Genomic DNA, 21,560 nt, shown 5'->3' on the forward strand with positions numbered 1-21,560 from the left:
CTTTATTTTGCCTCTCAAGCAGAACAAATGCCACTGAAGACATTTAGAGACCATCTGCGGGGTCAGGAAAGATGGTCACTAGCAATGGGGGTGTGCACTGCAAAGGGTGATGGGGAGACCCAGGCTCTGGTGTCCCTTCCAGCACCACACGCTGCAGCAGCCTGCAGTGGACACAAGCTGCACAAATGCACAGTTCCCTTCACGGCTGCTGCTCTGCGATGGCACAGCAGTGAGAGCAGACACGCCAGGAAGCACTTGGATCAGGTAATGAAGGGTGTAGGAGACTCGTGAGATGATTCCTGTGAGTCAGACAAGCTGGCCAGGGCCCAGATCAGCAAGCTCTGCAAAATCACCTAACAAAAGAGCGCAAAACCTGGACCTCCCCAACCCCTTCCTGCTGCCTCCGAGATGACCCCATGCAAGCCAGCAGGTCTTGATGAGAGTGGCCAGAGCTACGTGGCATGCTGCAGCCAGGGCAGGGGACAGGGACTCAACCTGCCTTGGGGTGACCTGGTCACCCCAGCTCCCTGCTCAGTCCTAGGACTCACTGAGCAATTTGGTTTCTCCTCTACCAGCAGAGCAGACCACATTGCTCTTGCTTTGTTTAAACCATGAGCAGACTCTCTCCACATGCAAACTGAAGCCAGGAGATCTGCCTCTCAACCACAGCCTCCGGGGCACTTCCCAGGATTTAAGGACCAAATGTAAATGCTCCTTTGAAAGTCTTTACCTGGCAGCAGTGTTTCTCCTCCCTATCCAATTGCACACCTGTGCCTCAACAGCCAGGCACAGAGCTGGTCTACACAAGGGACATTCATATCTCCCTGCCAACAGGGTGGCTCCAAGCAGGCAAAGCCCCCAGCCCTGCCTTGCACCACTTCCCTGGAGCTTGCTTCAGGGGCTTAAAACAGGTAACACACTATGGGAGGCTGCAGCCACTTGCCTGTACCAGCACGATGCCCTTAGGAGACCACGGGAAAGGTCCTCGCTTTCCGGAGACAGACATGAGGCACTCTGTGCCTCACGAGAAGATCTAGGACTGAAACAAAGCTCTGGCCCTGCACATCTCTGCGGGATCACCTCTTGGGGAGCAGCCCTGAGCCAAGGGTCACCATAGATTTCATGGAGACCTCCTCTCTCTGGAGACTTGAGAACCTTACCCTCCACAGCCTCTGCCAAAATTGGCACTACAGCCAATCTAGCTTCCATAAAAGCCCCCCAAAAATCTCTGCCATGAGGTGCTGCCATCCCTTCCTCATCTGGGACTACCAGACATTCCAGTTGTCATTATTTTTCATTAAAAAAAAAAAAAAGGTGGTGAACAGTGGGGAGGACATCTGGAAGAGGGATAAATACCCGTCAGGAGTCATCCCAATTCTGACAGCTGAATGAGTTAGACAAGTGCTAACGAACAAACAAGCTAAATTGCTCCTCTCCCTTCCTGACAGGCTGAACCAAGTCTCCTGAGCAGCCCAAATGCCAGCTCAGGAAACAGCCACTTCCCAGCTTTTGGTAGCAGTGAGAAGCCCAACCCAGACAACTGCCCAGCTACACCAGCCTGCAGGGAGGCCTCCAACATTGAACCCCACTCCCCTGCACCCTTGGTGGGGTACCCTCACCACCCAGAGGGGAGCCCTGAAGCTGGGTGAGATAGAAGACCAAGACCAGACCAGGTCACCTTTCTCGGTGAGACGGAAGACCAAGCCAGGGAAATTCAGCCTTTAGAAACAGATGGGGACCAGGACCACGCACCCCCTTTTCCCCACAGGGAAGCCTCCTGTTCCAGCAGAGAGGTGATGCAGGCAGACCAGCAGCCTCCACCCCTCTGATCCATGCGGGCCTGTAGCCCCTTCCTTCCCGTGCTCCCGACGGGAGGCACACCCAGTGCTAAACACTGAGGCTAACTCCATCCGGTCCTTCTTCCCAACATTTATTGTCACTAAACATTTATCTGGTTTCTGCCAAAAAAAAAAAAAAGCCAACCAACAATCATGTTGTACCTCCCCTCTGCTGTTCAAAGTAAAAGCAGCTCTGCTCTTTATCCAGGGAGGGGAAGAAGAGTTTAAAGATGAGACCCCCATGTACCCAGCACTGCTCCGTTCCTCCTCCTCCAAGGACTTTCACACAGCCCTGTCCCGTCAGCCTGTCTGCGGCATTTGATTCCTGTCTGTCACTAAGTGATGAGGACAAAGGGTGAGGAGTCAGGAAAAGGTCTGAGCTACTTTGTTCATCGTCTGGATACGAACTTTGGATGAACTCCGTGGGGAAAGAGAAAAGCCGCATGGAGCAGGACGCACGGTGCATAGCACTCTCTCTCTTCAAAAAAAAAAAAAAAAAAAACAAAAAACGGGGGCGGCTTGAACAAGGGAAAGGGGTGGGAGGGAAAGGGAGAGAAGAGCATTCCCCATCCCCATGGCGGCAGGCAGTCCTGAGAGCTCCCTGCTCGGAGGAGACAGAAGGATATTCAAACCGCCTTCCCAGGAGGCATGTTCAATAAAGCAGGATGCCAACGCAGCCTTTTCTCAAACAAATCTGTTAGCGGCGGGCCAGGGGCCAGCCACAAGGGCTTGCTTTTTAAAGCAACCAAATGGGAATTTCCTAATAAAATAATATTTTTTTAAAAAAAGCCCCACCATGGCACGATTAAAGGGAAGCTTGCTGACAGCAACTTATGCACAGACCTCTCTGGAATCACGGGAAGATGAAATACAGTGCAGGACAGGAAGCTTTGGGATGTATCCACAGCCAGGGTGCCAAAGCACCCATGTGCTCCCCTGGCACCAACCCCATGAGCTGGGGAGACGACTGTCCACTGCATGGTTACATACCAGGGCAAAGGTTTACAGCCATGATTTCTGCTGTGCTGAACAAGGGAGGAGGCTCACCCTGCACTGCAAGGGAGGCAATTTCCCTCATGCTGACCTGGAAAAGCCACCACAGGGAACGCTCAGCTCCTTTGCTTCACTCCACTTTTCAGTGCAAAGCTAAACCAGTTTGCAACTGGAAAGCCCTGTGGTAGCCTTCCTCCTCCTGGGCATCAAAGTCTCCTGGGCACCAAAGTCATCACAAACTTTCTTCTGAATGGCTTTTGCCAAGCAGCTAAGATGCCCACACTGGGATCAGATACAACCTCCATCGAGGATTATCAGCAAAGCCTACACACAAGATGTGCCAAGCCACACAGGAGGACTGATTGCAATTGTACGTGCAGTTCTGCAGCGTTCACAAGAGAGCTGCTGAGCACTGGAGGTGAAGGGTGCCCAGAGAAATCACCCCACCACACTGCACCAGCATCACCCACTCAACACAGGAGGGGTCCAACAGCCCCACAGGCTGGCTGGGAATACAGTTCTGGCTCTGTCACCTTGAAAGTCTCTGCCTAAGCCATGAGTAGTTGGACATCCGTGGGGTCTGGAGCTGAAAATCCAAAGGTACTGAAGTCTGTTCACCACCAGCCTTCCCAGCACACCCCAGCAGAGTGGCTGCACTTACTTTCCAGGATGTGGAATCCTACATAGAAGAGATTAAGTGGGTTGCAAAACCCAGGAGGAGCACCTGAAAGCAATCCACCAGAACACGCCGGAGGTTACCTCAGATCCCTTGTCTCTATACTAGCCACCAGTAAACAGAAAAACAACTCTGCATGAGAAAGCTCTGCCTGGGACACCACCACAACAGACCTGCAGGCTGCAGCAGCCCAGCTGCAGAAGGCACTGGCAAGACCTCCCTGACTAGGCACACAGCAGCAGGCAGGGCACATGCTGCCCTTCAAGGTGGGAGAAACTTCATCCTTTGCATGGTGCCCAGTGCAGGAGACAGAGCTGCAGAGGTGCTCACAGGAACTGCTAATCCCAGCTCCAGCCTGGCCTCTCTGCCTGGGAAGATGCTTACTTACTCACCACGAGGACTGCTGGAAGTGCTGAAGGGATCAAAGGCTCTGCTCCATTGACCCACAGCTACATATGGTCCCAGCCATTCCAAGATCCCCCTGCTGTGCACCAAGACAATGACCAGGGCAAGAAGAAGGAGGAAGGGGAAGGAAGCACACTTCTGCAGGGAAACAACTTGTTCGTGGAGGCCAGGAACACAGGGTCCTCCCTTGTAGTCACCAGCCACCACCACATCCTGGAGGAGCAAATGTTAGGAGGCAACTCAAGCATCTAGGAGATGCTGCCCAAGATCTCCAACAGAGAAACTTTGATCTCCTCCAAGCACATCTAGTCCGTAGGGACCACCTCTAAAACACACAACAGAGCGTGCAAGGACAAACAGACTCCTTAGAGAAAACCTCAGCCTACCTGGAGGAGTTTGTTCCACCACTCACTCCAGAAAGTCCAAAAAGTTCCTCTGGCAGCAGGAGGGACTCAGCCCCGGCAGCCCAGGCAAGGCAGCCTGGCTTGAGGTGACAAGATCCTGACAGGGAGAATCAGACAGAAGAAGGGGAAAAAACTGAACAAGATGTTGGCTGGATTGGCCAGTAATCCCATTTGCAGAAGGTAGGAGCTCAAGGAGGAGATGCTAGTGCTGCTGGATCCAGGGCTGTTTTGAGAACAGCAAGAAAGAGGAACAGAGGGAAAGAGAAGAGGCTGGGGGAAGAAAAGGTAAAAGAAAACAAGTCTGCTTTATTATTGCCTGAAAAGCAAGGAGAATGATTAAAGCAAACAGCCCCCCTCTGCCCCTTCCAAAGGGCTGTCTCGCCTGCTTCATAAATCTGATTCCTATTTGTCTCTAAATGGTTCTCATTTGTTCTTCATTTAGGTCTCCTCCATGCTCCTCACCAAGCCTAAGAGAGCCCTCCAGAAAGCCACAGGGACAGGCTTCCCCCAGGAGCCTGCAAGGGCAGTCGCTGACCAGGGTCAGACCCAGCACCAGTGTCTGCACAGTGGGAGGAGATGTGGCAAGAGGAAGGCAGCTGGCTGCTGACTATGTGCAATGGGTAAGGGGCTGAGAAGATCCTTGGAAAGAGCTGCCCAAGGGAGGAGACCATCACTACCCAAGGGTGCTGATGGGAGCCTGGCCACCTCTTGGGTAGCAGAACCAGCATCCCTGAAGGGTGAAGCAAGAGCAATAAACAAAAAAAAAGCCAAAGGGACTGAGAAGAGGGGATGCAGCATGAACCAAGTCCCACTGCACAAGCAGTTTCCCTCTTCATTAGCCGACAGCCCTCTGATTAAACAGGAGCTTAAAAATTATCCTAATGGAGCTCCTTTCAAACACAAACCGCAGGGACCTCTCCTAATTGCGCAGCTCCTTTCTCAGTCGCAGCCTACATACGACGAAGCAGGTTCATCCACCGCCCTTGCCCGCAGCTGCGTGTCTCGGCACACAGCGCCGGCATGCTCCACCAGCCGTGCCCGCAGCTCCCGGCCGGGTGTTCGGGCTGGAAGCACCATGCCATCACGGCCCTCCCAGCGCTCCACTTCTGCCCCAGCCCCCGGGTTGTTAGCCCCTGAGCACCCACCTAGTCAGGCATGCTGCCTTTGACGAAGCATGTTTCCAAGGCCTAAACCAAACATGGCAGAAAAAGGGAAATAATCTGTCCTTTCACCCCGGTGGGCTTTGCCACTTACCTCAGGAGCATGGCAAGAAAGGGGACTTCCCCTGCTACCACCCTTAGCTGCGTCTTATCTCCTTCCATATTGCTTGTGGGTTTTCCACAGCAAACAATCCCTGTTTGCCCTTGGGATAGTCTCCCTAAACCTCCAGCCATGCCACTGCACTGCTGCACGCGTCGTTTTACTCCCAAGAGCCCACAGGTCAGGGCCCCATAGCGTTCTAAACCTGGATGCAGAAGAGCCATTTCTAAGGCGAAATCCCACCCCAGGGCTGCATGCCTCCCAGGCACACACTGCAAGCCTACGCAAATGGAAACAGAGCCCCTTTGCCACAACCCAAACCAACCAAGCACCCACTGCCCAACTGGTCCATCCACCACCAGAGGAAGCTGAGCACAGTCTGAGCTTTCCACAGCCGGGGCCAACCCTGCATCCACCTAATATCAGAGCAGGGTCCAGATGGTGACACAGGTACCATCACACTACGTAGCATCATTTCCCCCCTCCTGCTTGCTGCCTAGGTAGAGGACACAGTACCCATCAGCTGCTCTCCCTGCTTCCTCCTGCCCATAAGGAAAGCAGAGACCCCTGACCTTCTCCGCCGCATCCCCCCAGCCCCTCCACAGCTTAAGCAGCCCAGGTGTGCAAATGTTACCCAATGCCCTCACCAGGCAGAAAGTAAATTCCACCGAACGGGGGAAAATGCCAGCCGCAGTCAGACACCAGGATGTGCAAATAGCAGCCGGGGACCTTCGGGAGAGGAACAGCCCAGGCCCAGGCGCTCCTACTGATAATCCTTCTCAGGACGCCCCCTCCAGAAGCTCCTGTAGCAGAGGAAGGATGCTAATTTGACTATTTAAGGGAGCACACACACAAAAAAATAAATTAAATGTTTGCTATTGCGCTAAATGACCTTTTCAGCCACATGGGGACAGAATTGCACCGGGGCTTTGGAGCGAGCTATAGCGGGTGCTGCTCGCTCCCTGCTCCCATGCTCAACGCTTTCTGCATCCGGATGCATTTAAGGGGTCCGTGCCCCCCAGCTGTCTCTGCTCACCCAGCAACAGAGCTGAGAAAGAGCCTCTTCGGAAAAATCTGCATGAACGAGGGATGAAGAAGCGGTCTGCTAAGAGCTTGCTGAGCAAAGCGCTTCAGACCGCTTCATTTCACATCGCCGAAAGCGTAAATCAGGGAATTGTTCTTCAGGTTTTTCTCCATTAGCAAAGTATATTGCAACTCCCCACCACCAATACCGATCAACACTCACATCTGCTGAGCAGATCTAACAGCCAGGACCTTTCAGGGTAATAATACATTCACCGAAAACACCATTCCTGCCACCTGCTCCCCAAAGCCACACAACTGCACCGGGAGCAGGGCCGCGGCAGGCACACTCACTCTCAGCAGGCACACGCACAGCATAACGCAGCAGCCAGAAGCTTCACAAATTCCTATCAGAAATAAATAGGTGACCCCTTGCAAAACAAGGGTCATAAACCCTTCAAAACACCACCTTCGCCAGCTGTGGTGGAGCATGCCCCACTGCCTCCAACTTTCCTACATAAGACCAAGAATCCTTCTGGAAAGCACAAGCTTCACCGAACATACAGGGGAGGCCACATCCTGCGCTATGAAGTCAGGGCTGATGGCTGCAACTCCTTCCAACTCATTCCTTTTACCCTGTGAACCATGCCTTTTGACTAGAGAGTTGCAATAATCGTATTACTGCAAATTACTGCAATAGGACTACTGCAAATTACTAAAATAGTGCCACTGCAATAATAATTTTGCATACAAAAAAAGAAGACTAAGTTAAAATACTTGCAACCTTTTAAAATTAAGAGACTTAAGAGCCAAAAGCCAAATTTCAAATCTTAAAGCAGGAGGCAGATCCATCCAGAGGCTGCAGTTACTGTACCATTCTTAGTGTTTCATGAGAAAATCACTGCGGGGGGGGGGATGGGAGGGAGGAGAAAAAAAAATAATGTGTGTAAACAAGCAAAGGTACACCCACCAGCAGCTTGGGTTTTGAAACATTAATGTTGAAATTAGAAAGGCACATTTGGAGAGTTACAGGCAGATTCACTTTCATTTTGGCTCCAGCCTTGTAAATATCAAATGTCAAAGGAAACAATCGCATTGAATTAAGAGAAAAATCCCTGTGCTGCAACGACATGTCCAGGATCAGGACCGCTGGAGTTGGGAAAGGATCAGCGACCAGCAACGAATACTTCACAACTGGAAGAGTATTTTTGCCAGTTAACCTGCCACTGCTAATTCTGCTAATCGACATCACTCTGGAATTTGAAAATGTTATCCAACCAGGAGAGAAACTCGATTTTCCTCTTCTGATAACAAGGACAGGCAGGCCAGCCAGGCTGGGCCAAACGTGGCGTTGCAAAATGCTGCCTGTGAAACCGAAAATGGGACATGGAAATGATGAACTGAGTTTCTGGGCTTGCACTCAGGCGAGAAACAAAAATCCAGCCACCAGCATTTAGACGGGCTGATCCCCCTTGCACAGGCAGCTCCGCTCGTTTTTCACCAAGGCTGCAGTAAAATGGCAAAGTTATCATTTTAGATTAGAGTGGTTCCTCACAGCACTGGCTGTTCTGAGGGTTTTCAATTTATCAGTATATTTAAAAAAAAAAAAAAAGAAGGAAAGAAAGAAAAAAGGAAAAGAGGGTGAGAAACAGCCCCATCAGGTTAGGACAAGCAAAAAACCTATTTTGGGTAAGGCTTCTCCTATAAATAAAAGGCTGGGCAGGGAGAGGACTGTGACAACACGCTGCTTGCTCAAGGTGTCAGAGGGGATTTCTATTATCTGTGCTGGTGACCTCCCCAAAACACCGAGAAGCAGTGACAGCACACCGTTCCTCAGCCGGCACAGCAGCCTGGTGAGGCAGCTTCCCCCAGCAGCCGTCCCCTCCATCGGGCTGCCGGTTCTTCTGCCACCACGCCTTAGCCACCAGGAAAAGGAACCAGTAAAGGTGGCTTTCTGTTCCAGATTAAAAAAAAAAAAAAAAAAATACAGGTGCAGGGCTCACAAGCCCAAGGCCAAGAGATTTAATTCTTCAGGGATTTTTTTATTTTATATTTTTTTCTAAGCAACACAGTTGCAAACCAATACTTCCAGCCCAACCAATCCCCCAACACTGGGAAACAGCATCACCCAAGTCCCTCCCCAGCCCCACCGCTGGCCTGACAACACCACGCTTTAATGTATTCAGCCCACAGCCTCCTCAGGTCACAGCTTTCTGTAATTTATCCCCATACTGCCTGCCACCTTGTGCTATTTAAGTTGCCAGGGGATGCAACACCTCCAAGAGAGTTTTCAGCAGAAGCTGCCGACCGCCCAGCCTGCAAAACCATCGTTATTGGTTTCAAACGGGGTTCCCAGCAGAAGCTCCTCAAAGGTGACATGGCAAGAAGAGGGATTTCATGGAAAAACCCCCGACATCGATGCCTCTGGAGCATACTGGGGAGGTGATGGTCTGCAAAGCACCATGCAGCAACTACAAACAGCCAGTGCACCCAAAAATCTGGGATGCTTGCACAGCCCAGGCTCTGTTGGAGGGTACAGCCTTGGCACCCAGTACCCACTGGCAGCACTGGGGTGCCACAAATGACACTAGGCTGGCAGTCCAGGGGCCAGGCACTGTTCACAAACAGCTTCTCTCACCACAGGGAACACTTACCAGTCCAACTGGACCGGGATCATCTCTAGATGGATGTTTAGGGAAAGCGAAGGATGCAGATTGAGGCTGGTTTATTAGATTATGGACAGCCCCATGCAAATAGGGCCATATTGATCCGGTCTGCAAACACCTGGCTGGGAATACAAGCAGCCCCTGAGTATACAGAAGCTGCTGGAGATTATTAACCAGATCCATTGCTGTAAATCACATTACCTCCTTCCAAACCCCAACCCAGCACCGAGTCCTGCCTGTGCTAGGCGCTGTACAGCACACATCCTTGCAGCACAAAGAAGCATCACTTCTCCCTGCCTGGCACTGAAAAGCCCAAAGCTTGAGCCCAAAAGCTTGGAGCCTGGCAGAGGCCATCCTGCTCTGGGGTCCATGGAAGCCAGGGCTGTGCAGCCCACCTCCCCCACAGCAACTCCCAAAACAAAGCAAAGAACAGCACATGTTACCAGGAGGGTGAAACTCACAGTATGTATAGGAAAACTGCCATGAGAATGCAAGACTTGAATAAATAAATGAAAAAAAAAAAATCAGAAAGGTAGAAAGAAAACATCACATCTTCAGACACAAACTCACCCCCTGTTCCCACTGGGTACCTGGCATTTTGCACCTGCTGCAAACCACCCCTCTAGTGCACAAAGCAAATAGGACGGGCTCTGCTGCCTCCCAAAGCACCCCAACTCCAAGCACAGGAAGGGGAAAAAACCCAGTAGTAAAATGTTTCACCACAGATTTCCAAGAGACCATGAAACCCTTTGCAGAGCTTCATTAGCAGAGAAGGCAGCAGCTGCTGGGTTAAAGGAGGAACCGGGGAATGAGGTGCTGAACCAAAGGCAGAGGAGGAATCCAATATTCCTCCCTTTTCCCTGCCAGAATCCCCAGCTCTGATTCAGCAGAAGCACCAACAGCAGCATAGCCTGGTGTGTCTTGCTGCAAACAAAATCATTTACGTTTAAACCACCACCCTACTACCCTAAAGAACTGCTGCATGCAGTAATTTCCTTGTGATCAGGGTGAGGGGGGGGGAAACCATGATGAAATTGTCTCAGAGTTTCTCTGCGTTTTGTTTACAGCCGCTGCCCTCAAACCCAGGGCCAGCACGCAGCGCGCGAGCCTGCTAAAAGGAATAAATCTAGCATTTGAGATCATTTAGAAAAGCCCTGCTCCCAGACAGTCAGTGCTCCGAGGGGGAAATCCCTTTGCAGGTCTCAAATAAGGGAACTTGAACCATTTTCCCCTGGAGAAATTTAGGCCTGAAAGACCTTCTGAGTTTCTCGTTTGGAGCTACAAGACCCAATAAAAAGATCTCTTTCCCTGAGCTCACCCACACCGCTCTGACTGCTGCCAAGACTGTGCAGAGGCGAGGGGAGATGGACTGGGCAGAAACCCATGGCAGCGCGGAAGACACCTAACGTTCATGTTAGAGGATGCTCTGGTTAGCTGTTATTTATGTATGCATCTAGTTAAAACAGATATTTTTCCAGCGTGCATTAATGGAACACAAAGATTCCTTCTCCTCTGCGCCTTGTCAGCAGGCAGCATCTGAAGAGCAAGCTGCCGGCACAGCACCCTCACAGCACCCTCCTTCCCCAGACACATGCATCCAACAGCCACTGCCACCCAATACCTGGGGAGGCTAGTGCAAGCAAAGGCTGGGAGACTGGGGAGCATGGGATTGAGGGCCAAGGGACAAGCTCATCCACCCCCCCCGGAGCAAACAGATGAGGCAGGGAGCAACAGGACCCAAAAGACCCTCCGAGAGCATCTTCCCAGTCTGCTGCAATCACAGCAAAGTTTGCTCGACATCAGGCACCCACAAAAAAAACAAGCCTGGAAACAAAACCAAACAGGTTTCTTCCTGTACTCCTGAATTGTAGCGAGTCCCTCAGGAGCGGTGAGGCTGTGCCAGAGCTGGGCCTGGTTTCTCTGCTTTGCCGGCAGGGCTGAGGGGGAGGAGGTGGGAGGAAGAGCCCGCTGGCCGCCCCGTGCTTCCCACCTCCTTCCCTGGAGGATTGCAGGAGGCCAATTTTGATTAAACTAATTAAGCCTGCTCCGTTCAAAGAGCTCCAACCACATGCTACCAGGGGAGAGGAAGAAAATATAAAATTAAAAGGGAAAAAAAGAGAAATCTCCCTGCAAGCATGCTCCTCCAAAGCTACCCATCCCAAGCGTATCCCAGATGGACAACATCATGCTGGAAGAGGAAAGCCCAGAAAAAGAACTCGCTGCAGTGACACAGGTCCAACCTTGAAGACGCTGCTCATTCCAGCCACCAGGACCCTACTGGGGCACATCCCCCTTCCCATCAGGGTGACTGGTATCCATCCCTCCCAGCCAGTCCCCAGAGGTGGCCGCTCCTCCTGCAGTGATACAGCCCTCCACCAAGCCAAGGTCTCCCAGAGGCTGCTTTCCCTCCCAAACCATCCCCATCTTCCAGCATGTTGCATGTTCCCTTCCCTCCTTTCTCTTGAAGACATCAGGTTTCTGGAAGCAATTTGTGAGCTGCCAAGAGGCTTCCTCGGGCAGTGCTGGCCGGCAGGAAGCCCTCTCCTCTCCCAAAATGTTTCACTTCCCACCAGGGCAGCGGCACTACGGACCCCACAGACCATGCCCCTACAGACAGCCTGCCCAGCTGGGAGAGAGAACCATCACTTTTGCCTTCAAAGCCTCTCAACTGGAGGAGAAAAAAAATATTAATAATAAATATCAAAGCAAAGGCTTCCTCCCCTTTGATGGGCCGGAGGGAGAGCAGCCGGGTGAAGGGTGGACCCACCAAGAGCAGAGCAGGGACCCAGATGCTCTGGGGCTGGAGCACCAGCACTTTCATTATGAGCTTTTGCAGAAGCAGAATGAAGCCTCCTCTTAGGTGCAAGAATTACACTGCAATTCAAAGCGGGATGTTTTAACTCTCCCCTGCACCTTGAGAAACCTCAGTGGAAATGCAGGATAACAAGGCAGGCAGGGTCTGAAAACTGGGGGGGGGGGGGCGGGGAGAGGGAGGGAGGAAAGCAAGCTGCCCCATTCAGCCCTGAGAAAAACTCCATCCGAGGGGCCTTGGGCTTGACAGCATACCCCACTTCCAGCTCTGCCCCATATCCCAAAAACACTACCACTGCACGCACTGCAGCTGCCTCTCTTCTCCCCATGCTGCTCTTGGTGGGGCTTTAGTTGGGAGCAGGGGGAGAGAAGGGAGGGAGAAAGAAAGAAACCCCGTATCGTAATTGCTATATGAAAGAGAAATAGCAGGCAAGAATAATAAGGGAGGTGTCAGAAGTGAAATACAGTAACAGACATTAAAAAAAAAAAAAAGACTACAGTTCTGCAATGGGGGTGTTAATTGAACACAGAGCTGGAGAGAACAAAGGGGTGTTAAGGAAGAAAAGAAGGGGGGGAAAAAATCCCACCTCCTTCAAAGATCTGATTTGAGTTAAGTTTGGTGAAGATAATGCACAGGGAAAGGTAGCTAAGAGGCACCTTATATAGCTATTATGTTCTAAAATTAAAAAAAAAACCACACACACAAACCCATTATTCAACAACAATTGCACAGCTAATCAGTGCTGTCTATAAATATTCCACTTCGTAAATTCCCCCCGTTGGTGGCATGTACATTTTTCTTTTAAACTTAAAATTCTTTCAACACAGAAGGGTGAGGGGGGTTAAGGAAAAAAAAATAAAATCAGGGGATTTGAAATACAAAGTCAGGGTCTTTTTAAGAACTAGAATTTGCCTGATGCCCTCACCTCCCCCAAAAGAGCAGAGAAAGTGAAACGATGGGAAAAGCTCTTAAGGAGGAGGAATCAGATTAAATGGTCATATATCCTGCGCTCAGCCTCTCCCCACCGGTCCCTGCCGAACGAGATGGGAGTTGGGAAAGGCTCATAGCTGAAATAGATGCTGCTGCATTTTGACAGCAGATATTTTCCAGTTTGCCATCCAAGGACCCCACGTCTGCGTACGCCTTGCCTGATTCTTCTGCTTAGCTATTCAGCTCATGCAGAGAACAGCTTAAAAAAAAAAAAACACAACATACCAAAAAGAGGAAAAAAACACAAGAGAGGGGGGAGGCCGTAAAGACAGAGTCCCTACCCCTGCCTTCAAACTTTTTATAAATCAGCAATACAATTTCCGATTTCAATCCCTATTGACAGAGGAATCAATTGTATTTAGGACAACAATGCCTCCCATTTCCATAATTATTATTCCAAAAAGCCAGCCAGCCATTTGAAGGCAGTCCTGCCCCTTCCTTCGCAACAAAGCGACCAACAGCAAGTGAAAACACACCAAATGAACGCCGACAACTTATACACATATTTCAGCGGCAATTTCCACACACTCCCCTCACATGCTCCCACTCAGAGCAAACCTCTCAACTTTTGTTACTTTTAAACAGTCATCACCCCAAAAGCAACAATCTCCATGCCACAGACAAAAGACAACCCACTGAGCTTTCTTCCAGGTTTTGTTGGTTGTTGGTAATTTTTTTTTTCTTAAAGTATTTATAAATGCTTTAAAAGAACTGAAGAGCCCAAACGCAAAAGGCAACTCTTCAGCCAATACAGACGACCTCTTTGTCTAAAAACTTTATGGACACTTTGGGTTTGCTCAAGACAACGTTAACGCTATGAAATATTAGCCATAATGTTGCGAGAGACTGTGGTAAAGTCTCCGTAAGGCTCTGGAGTCACTTAAATCAGGCAGCGGGGTAACTGAACGCACATTTCTGCACATCATAACGCCGGGGGGAAGATGTACGCACGCACTTTCAAACACCCACCAGTGACCACAAACAATCACCAGGATTTCAAACACGACACATGCAAAAATCTGGGAAGCAAAATGGAAAGTGGGAAGAGAGAAGCTGGCTCAACTTTCACGTCGCTGCCCACAAGGAAGGAGCGAGCAAACAGAAGCAGGCAGTACCCTCAGCCCCAGAAAAAAACAAGACTAACTTCCTCCTAGCATTGGGCCCACAAAGCAATAATTAAAAAAAAAAAACAATCAAAACCAAACCATCTGGCTGCTTGCTTCTTTACAAACCCTGACTTTTGGGGACCCAGATGGGGGAGAGGGGAGGAGGTCTTTGAATTTACAAAGTAAAAGAATTCACCATAAATATATTAAGGGCAGATAAACAATGCTCCAAAAGTCATCTCAGTTCAACCTCTTCAGATACCTCTACACAACTCCTCCATGGCCAAGTAACCCAGGCACAACAGCAAAAAATAAAAGTAAAAAAAAAGTGTAAGACAACCCCAGTTCACACCTGAATATCCTTTATTTCCAGCAGCACACTTTGCCCTATACCACCTCTCGATTTTCCTCAGCAGCCAGCAATTATCCTACCCAGCCACTGTGGGATACGTACAGCTCCCCAACCCTCCGCAGCTCACCAGGACCCCAGAGCATCCCTGAGGTCACCTGGATTTCCCATCAGGTTTGGTCCTAGCAGATTCCCAGTCTGTCCCCTAACTTTGCGACTGCATTAATAGAAAAGCTGAGGTGGGATTCATCAGTCACCCTGCCAAAAAGTACCCCTGCACAGGCAGCATACGGAGCATCAAATACATGTGGAGAAAAGGCAGACAAACATTTTCTTTGGCTCACGCAACACAAAAGAAGAGGGAAGAGAGAAAAGAACTCCGTGTCTCTTTTTTTTAGGGTGGCACACAGGGGAACGCTATAAAACCCATAAAATTCACCTCCAGGCAGACTCCCTCACGTTACATCATATGAACTGTACAGAGGTTCCCATACCGAACCTACTAGCTTAATATTATGGGAACTCCATAAGAAAGGACTCCTCGGAAAGGTCAGACCCAGCCATGCAGCCGTAAGGACTTCGGAGAGCCGAATGCCATCAGTAGGAGCTTTGTCTGGGCTACACTCTGCACAAACAACGTTTAACAAAAGGTCCCCCTTAGTCATCTTATATATATTGCAAGAGTCAAGTAATTGTATTTTCAATCAGCTGCTCACGCTAGGAGGTTTTATATATATATTTAAGAAAGAAAAAAAATAAGACTTGCGATTCAGGCTCCTGAAAGCTGTTCCTCTTTTATGTGTAACTATCAATGTATATCAGCTAGGTGTGCAATCATATTTATTGTCACTTTCATTCATGTCATGCCCTTGCTTATATGGCTCAGATATGAATTACTGACTGTTACAGTCCTTGTTGTAAAAGGAAGGGGGGGGAAAGAAGTCAAGTACTTCACAGCAAGCTGAAACAAGGCAGCTAGATCGGCATGGAAAAACCCGCCGATCAACTCTGGTCGGCTCAGAAAACCAACAGCAGAGATGAACACACACACACCCCCGCCCCACCAAATTTCCATCATTCCTCCCATTTTTTTAATTAAAAATAAGAGATTCTGACAAATACATAAAGAAGTGGTGCATGTTGTTAAATGCCCTTCCCTGAGCATCTGTTGTTTAAGATCACCCTTGATTGATGACTGCTATTTTTTAATTGTTGCTTTTAAAATTTAAATGCCCCCCTGGGATGTGTTATAAGTGTGTTAGTACATGGTAGGAGGTCTGGAAAGTGGGAAACGGCAGAACCAACGCTCTCATGCCATTAGCTTCTTTAGAAGCCTGAGAACACCCCATGCCATAAAACAACAGTACCCTAAAGTAACTAACAATCTAATATATTGCTTTCACTAAAGGCAACTGACAACTCCCTCTTACATGAGCTAGCCAGGATGACTGGCAGACAAGAGCATTTTAACCCTTTTTTTAAAAAAAAAAAAAAAAACACACAACTAAGAAACCTTTACGTTTACCTGAACAGTAACAGCAATCTGACTGCACAATTTTATTTTGTCGGGTCTTTTCCCCCGCTACTCTGTACTCAGATTTTATTTAATAATAATAAAAAAAAAAGCAGTGCCATGTCTTAAAGAAGAAACTATAGCAAGAGACAAATTGTGAGGGTTTTGATCTTTTTCTTGTCCCCAGAAAAAGCAATAAATAAAAAGAGGCTATACAATAGAAATTAAACCACAATATTTTCCCTTCCAGACACAAACTGCATCGTGCAAGTCCACAGCCAGAAGCATTAAATACCAGCGAGTTATTTCTCCCCACTTAAATACTGCTATGGGGGGGAGGGGGCCACAAACTTGGTGGTATAAAACCCTCAAAGAGCAAAATGAAAAATAACACAGAACCAACAGCACTGATTTCCTACCTGTTTTTTCTTTGATTTCACACAAGACATTAAAAAGGGCTGGCTTCATCCTGTGGCAGTTTAAAGCATGTTTCCTGGAGAGAAAAGAAGAGAGGGGCGAGTGAGGTTAGGATGTCACCATGAAGAACAACTTTCCAAATTCTTGCTGGCTGGCATGTGCGTGCCAGAGGTGGAGGGGACATGTTTGAGCCCCCTCAGCCCCACCACTACCTCTGCCATGACTTGAGCGCCAGTGCTGCAAACAGCCACCTATCTAAGGCAGAGGAGATGAATTATACCAATTTAGGAATGGCTTGAAAATCACCTTTGCCACCGAGCGTCTCCCACCGCCAGTGCAAGCCCAGCGATGCACCAAGCTGACACCAGCAGCTTTTGGGAGCCAAGCTTGGTTCAACTGTCTTACTCAATACAGAGCAAGCACTGGGCTCTTGCCATCCCCCACCTCCGATATTAAAGCTAGCCATGTGCTTTATTAGGCTCACCCTGCAAGGTAGAAGGGAATTAAAACCCCCCCCCCTTGCCCCAGCGGTGGAAAAATCCTCTGCTTAAGAGCTGTCAATTCGGAGAATTTCGTCGCCCAACTTTGAGTGCGGAGATACGCATGCATGTATGGCAAGAGAAACCCATTTCCCTGCCTCCACACTACTTACATCCAGCTTATTCACAGGTGTTACAATTTAATTCTTTACAATTGGGACAGTAAACACATTTAAAAACACAGCCAGCTGCTTCTGGGAAGGGGAGGGCATGCTATTCAACGCCTTGCTTTTTGGCTGCTGTTATTTCAGAGCTGACCGTTCTCTGTGGGTTCTGAGGAAAGAGTTTGGGGGCAGGGGAGTGGGGGTAGTTTTAATCGGCTGGTTTTAAAAACCCACCGTGTGCCCACTGAGGCAAAGAAACTGATTTTATCTTTTTCTCTTAAGCCACACAATCATTTAGCCAAGGGTTTAGTTGTATAAAGGGCTGTTGCTATCAGGCGCCTGTTACAGGATTTCTGTTTACCAACCGAAATTACACACGAAAGACGATGTGAACATCTGGCAAACATTCACACTACTTACCCCACACCACCCACAACATGTTAAAAAGATTTATATATCTGATGAAGTCTCTCAAAGGTATATACCCTTGCAGAACCACAGCGTCCCCTTATCAGCACACCCAGATGGGTGCAGACATTTGGGTATACACAAATCACGTACATATGCTGGAGGAGCCCCCTTACTAATAATATTGGCACTTTGCATCTTCCCAAAACTTCATTTAAAAAAAAAAAAAAAAGAAAAGAGGCAGCAAAACAACAGTAGGATGGATGGAAGAAATGCAAAACCAAACATCACTGATAAATACGGTGTGTTTGGCAGCTCAGCATTAAAAACAGTAATAAAAAATATATTTAAAAAGTACTGTGAGGAAGCAGCTGAAATAGTCCAGCAAGGCAAACCCATAAAGCCTTCTCCCACCTCTGTTCTGCTTTGGCTTTGTTGATTTGATTAACTATACTAAATTATGCAGGCAGGAACACACAAAATTCCTGCAACTTTCCGAAGGAAGATCCCTTCACTGCCCCGGGTCTGGCCGGGGAGAAAGTGCCTGATTTCCTCCTCCTCCTAACAGCTACTCTGCCCCTGCAAGAACGTAAGAAAATTAGTAAGATCAGCCCAGCAACGAGGCTTTTCAGTAAGCAAGAGCTTTATACAAGCTGGGGAGGCGGTGAGGATGTAAGCTGAGGTTTGGGGGCTACTTTTATCCTTCTGGAAGTTCTTCCTAAAAGAGTTGTGGGGCCGTGCGATGCGTTTTTCCAGGAACAATGTATTCTAGCAATCTGCTCCAGCTCGGGGCATGAATGCCAGGGGGAAGGACACCGTACCTAGCAGCTCTGCAGCCCAAAAGAAATTTCAAGTGTACCCCAGCCAATTCAGGGCAACTTTATTTTGCTTGTTTGTTTTATTCCTTCAACTATGCCTTCGATTTGGGGATTTGTTATTTTTTCCTCCCTCTCTTAACTTTTGCTAGCGCCTTGAAGGTACGTATTTAGGTTTGCACTCCCTGAAGCCGGGGACAATTCGGTTACCGGCTTTTACAGCGGTGTTTTTTGTTTTTTAAATACCTCTGCCATTAACAAGAAAAAAAAAATTGAAGGGAAGCTTCTATGTGCATCCTCCAAGGGCAAAAACACGGCCTGAAAAATAACACCACTACAGGGCCCTAAAAAAGAACATTATTAACGCCCCTAACAACAAAAAATAAATAATATGGAGCAGTACTTTGTGCCTCTTTCGGAGGCGCCCAACGCAGAGCCCTGCTGCAACACCCGCCTCCCTCCGGAATCCACCCCCACCCCAAAACGGCTGAGGACCCCGGGCCGCTGCCCAGCCGAGCCCCACTTCGGGACCCCCCGTGGGGAAGGAGCTGGGGGGGGTGGGGGGGTGGGCTGCGACCCCCAGGAACCACCATCAAGTTGGGAAGGGGGTGGGGGGATAATCTGTGCCCTTTTTTTCCCGCCCCGCCACGTCCCGGCAGCAGGGACCCCCCGTCCCCCCGCGCCGGGCGCTGCCCCCGCCGGACAACAAAGGCCGGGCCGTGCGCGGGGGAAACTTCCCGGCACCTGCCCCCGCCGGGCCGGGCCGCCGCTCTCACCTGGCCTGCGCCTCGTCCAAACTCTGGTCCGTGATGGTCATGATCTGCTGTAAGATGTCTCCGATGTCCTGCTTCCTGCCTGCCTCCCCCTCCGCCCCGCCTGGTCCATCCTGCATGTGCTGGGACAGGCCCGGGTGCCCCGGCATCCCCACCCCGCTGTGCGTGTGCATCAGCCGCGGCTGGTCATCCATCGCCGGCCGCCGGCCCCCGCTCCGCCGCCGCCTCCTGCCCTGGCTGCCGGGAGCGGCGCGGCTGGGCTGGCCGCCTGGCTCCTCGCTTTCTTTTCTTGCTCGCTTTCTTCTTCTTCTTTCCTTCCCCCCCCCCTCCTCCTCCTCCTCCTCCTCCCCAGCCTCTTCCTCTTCGCTTTTTATTTATCCTTCACGCTGGCGCCCGGCTCCGCGGCGGAGAGGAAGAGGAGGAGGAGGAGGGAAAAAATGAGGGAGAAAAAAAAGAGAGAGGAGAGGGGAAAGAAAGGGGGGAAAAATCCCTTTGGCTGCTGGAGGAGGAGAAGGAGGAGGAGGGAGGAGGGAGGGAAGGAGGAGGGAGGGAGAAGGGGGGGTTCCGGGGAAGGGAGGGGAAACGGCGGCGACTCCAAAAGCAGGGCAGCGCAGCCCCGCGCCCGGGGAGGCAGCGGGCCGGCCGGCGGGGGCAGGGGCTGCGCCCGGGGAGAAGGCGGCGGCGGCGGCGGCAACGGCCGCGGCGGGGCGGAGCGGGGCGGCCGCCCGCGATGGCAGCGCCGGGGCTGCCGGGGCTGGAGAGCGGCGGAGCCCCCGCGCTCCGGGGGAGGGCTTCAAACTTTCCCCCACCCTCGGGCCGGGCTCGGGGCTGGCTGGCAGCCCGCTCCGCTTTGCGGCCGGCAGCGGGGCCCCCCCTCTGCCGGGCCTGCGCGCACCGCTCCCGGCCCTCGCCGCCTGCTTTTGTTCGGCTCCGGACTCCTCAAACTGGCACGGAGGAGCCCGGGGGGCGGGGGGAGGAAGGGGCAGCGGCGCCTCCCCGCCCCCCCGGCCCCATTGGCGGCGGCGGCGGGAAGACCGGCCCCCCCGGGCCGCCCCGCCTCCGCCGCGGCCGCCCGTCAATCTCCGGGTTCAGAGGTGGGCCGGGGGCCGCGCCCCGCCCGCGCCTTAAAGCGGCCTCGGCCGCCGGCGGCGGGGACAGGGGTGGGTGCGGCGCGATGGCCTGTCCGGGCATGGCCTGCAGGCCCCTCGCAACCCGTCTCAAGCGGCCGCCATGCGCCGCTCGGCGGGTCTGTCGTCGGCCCCGGCCCGCCTCCCTTCAGTGCTGTGCCCCTCAGCCTTCCCGCCGCCCCTCAGGCTCACCTCAGCGACACCCGCCAGCTCCTCCTTAGCCCCCCCCAGCTCTCCTCAGCGCCCCCTCACACACCCCAGCTCTCCTCAGTGCCTCCGCCCCAGCGCTCCCCAGTGCCCCCTCAGGCCCTCCTCAGCTCCCCCCGCCAGCTCTCAGGTTCTCAGCCTCCCTCCTGGGCTCCCACCCAGCTCTCCTCAGCCTGCCTCCCGCCGGCCTTCCCTCAGCCCTGCTGTACCCCATCTCCCCTCAGCCTCCCCGCGGCCAGCCCTCCCTGCTCCCCACAGCCCCCCTACGCCTCTCAGGCTGCCCCTGTGCCGCCGCCGGCCACCTGGCTCTGGCTCCTCATGCAGTCCCCACATCAGCCCCACGCCCCGGGTGGCAGCAGGGCTTCCTCTCCGCTGTATCCCCCAGGGAGTTCCCTCCACTCACCTCAGCCGTCGCTGTCCTTGTGCCCTATCTCACTTTCCTCTCCCCCGGCCCACGCAGGGCCTCCCCACGGAGTGGTGCAGGCCGGCTGTGCCACGTCCCACACCTGATGGCCCCACACCTGCCTGAGCGGGGCAGGGGAAGCCAGCAGAGGCTCCAAGGCCACCACGACTGCCATGCCAGCCCACGTGTCACAGCACCCTCTGCGTTCCCCAGGATCTGAGACTGTCCTGTGGCCCAAAAGGACCTTGTAGGCACGAAGCTGATAAGCAGGGATGGCCCTGGGGCCAGGCTTGCCTGCAAATTTATATTAAAAAATGAATACATTGTTATGGTGATACAAGGATTTCTTGCATGGGAGGTTATTTCCTCAGATTGTCCCCTTCTCAGGTCTGAGGGTTGCCGGCTCCAGGCCCCTCATAACACAAGGGAAGACCAGTCCTGGTTCCTGACCTCAGCTGAGACTGGGGAAAGAGCCATCAGGTTGATTGGAAAGAAAAGAAAATATAGAAGGCAACTGTTTTGCTTCCACTCTTCCTTTTTAATGAAACACTTTCCAGTGTTTTAAGCAACACATGACTTTTCGTTTTGAAATTTCCTTTCGAACCATTAAAATGTTTTAAAGTGGTTGAAGGCGAAGTGAGATGTTTTGATTTTTGTCGCTATGAAATGTTTCACTCAACACATTCTTTGTGTTTCTTGATTTGCCAAAATTTTTCAAAGGTTTCTGCTTTC

The 21,560-nt window shown here is 51.3% G+C and overlaps 1 protein-coding gene across 3 annotated transcripts in view; it reads right to left on the reverse strand.

Annotated features, from left to right (window-relative positions):
• The window catches only part of PBX1 (PBX homeobox 1), a 135,594-nt gene extending 115,575 nt beyond the window's left edge, over positions 1-20,019 (reverse strand). For all 3 annotated transcript variants that reach the window (XM_037404081.1, XM_037404084.1, XM_037404083.1), the window contains exons 1-2: positions 19,095-20,019; positions 16,455-16,528 (exon numbers count right to left, since the gene is read on the reverse strand). In XM_037404081.1, coding sequence (XP_037259978.1) covers positions 16,455-16,528; positions 19,095-19,285 — 265 coding nt within the window. In that variant the 5' untranslated portion in view covers positions 19,286-20,019. The remainder of the gene's footprint in view (positions 1-16,454; positions 16,529-19,094) is intronic.
• Between the last annotated feature and the right edge of the window lie 1,541 nt (positions 20,020-21,560).

Source organism: Falco rusticolus, chromosome 11 (genome assembly GCF_015220075.1).
Source record: "Falco rusticolus isolate bFalRus1 chromosome 11, bFalRus1.pri, whole genome shotgun sequence".
Taxonomy (NCBI): domain Eukaryota; kingdom Metazoa; phylum Chordata; class Aves; order Falconiformes; family Falconidae; genus Falco; species Falco rusticolus.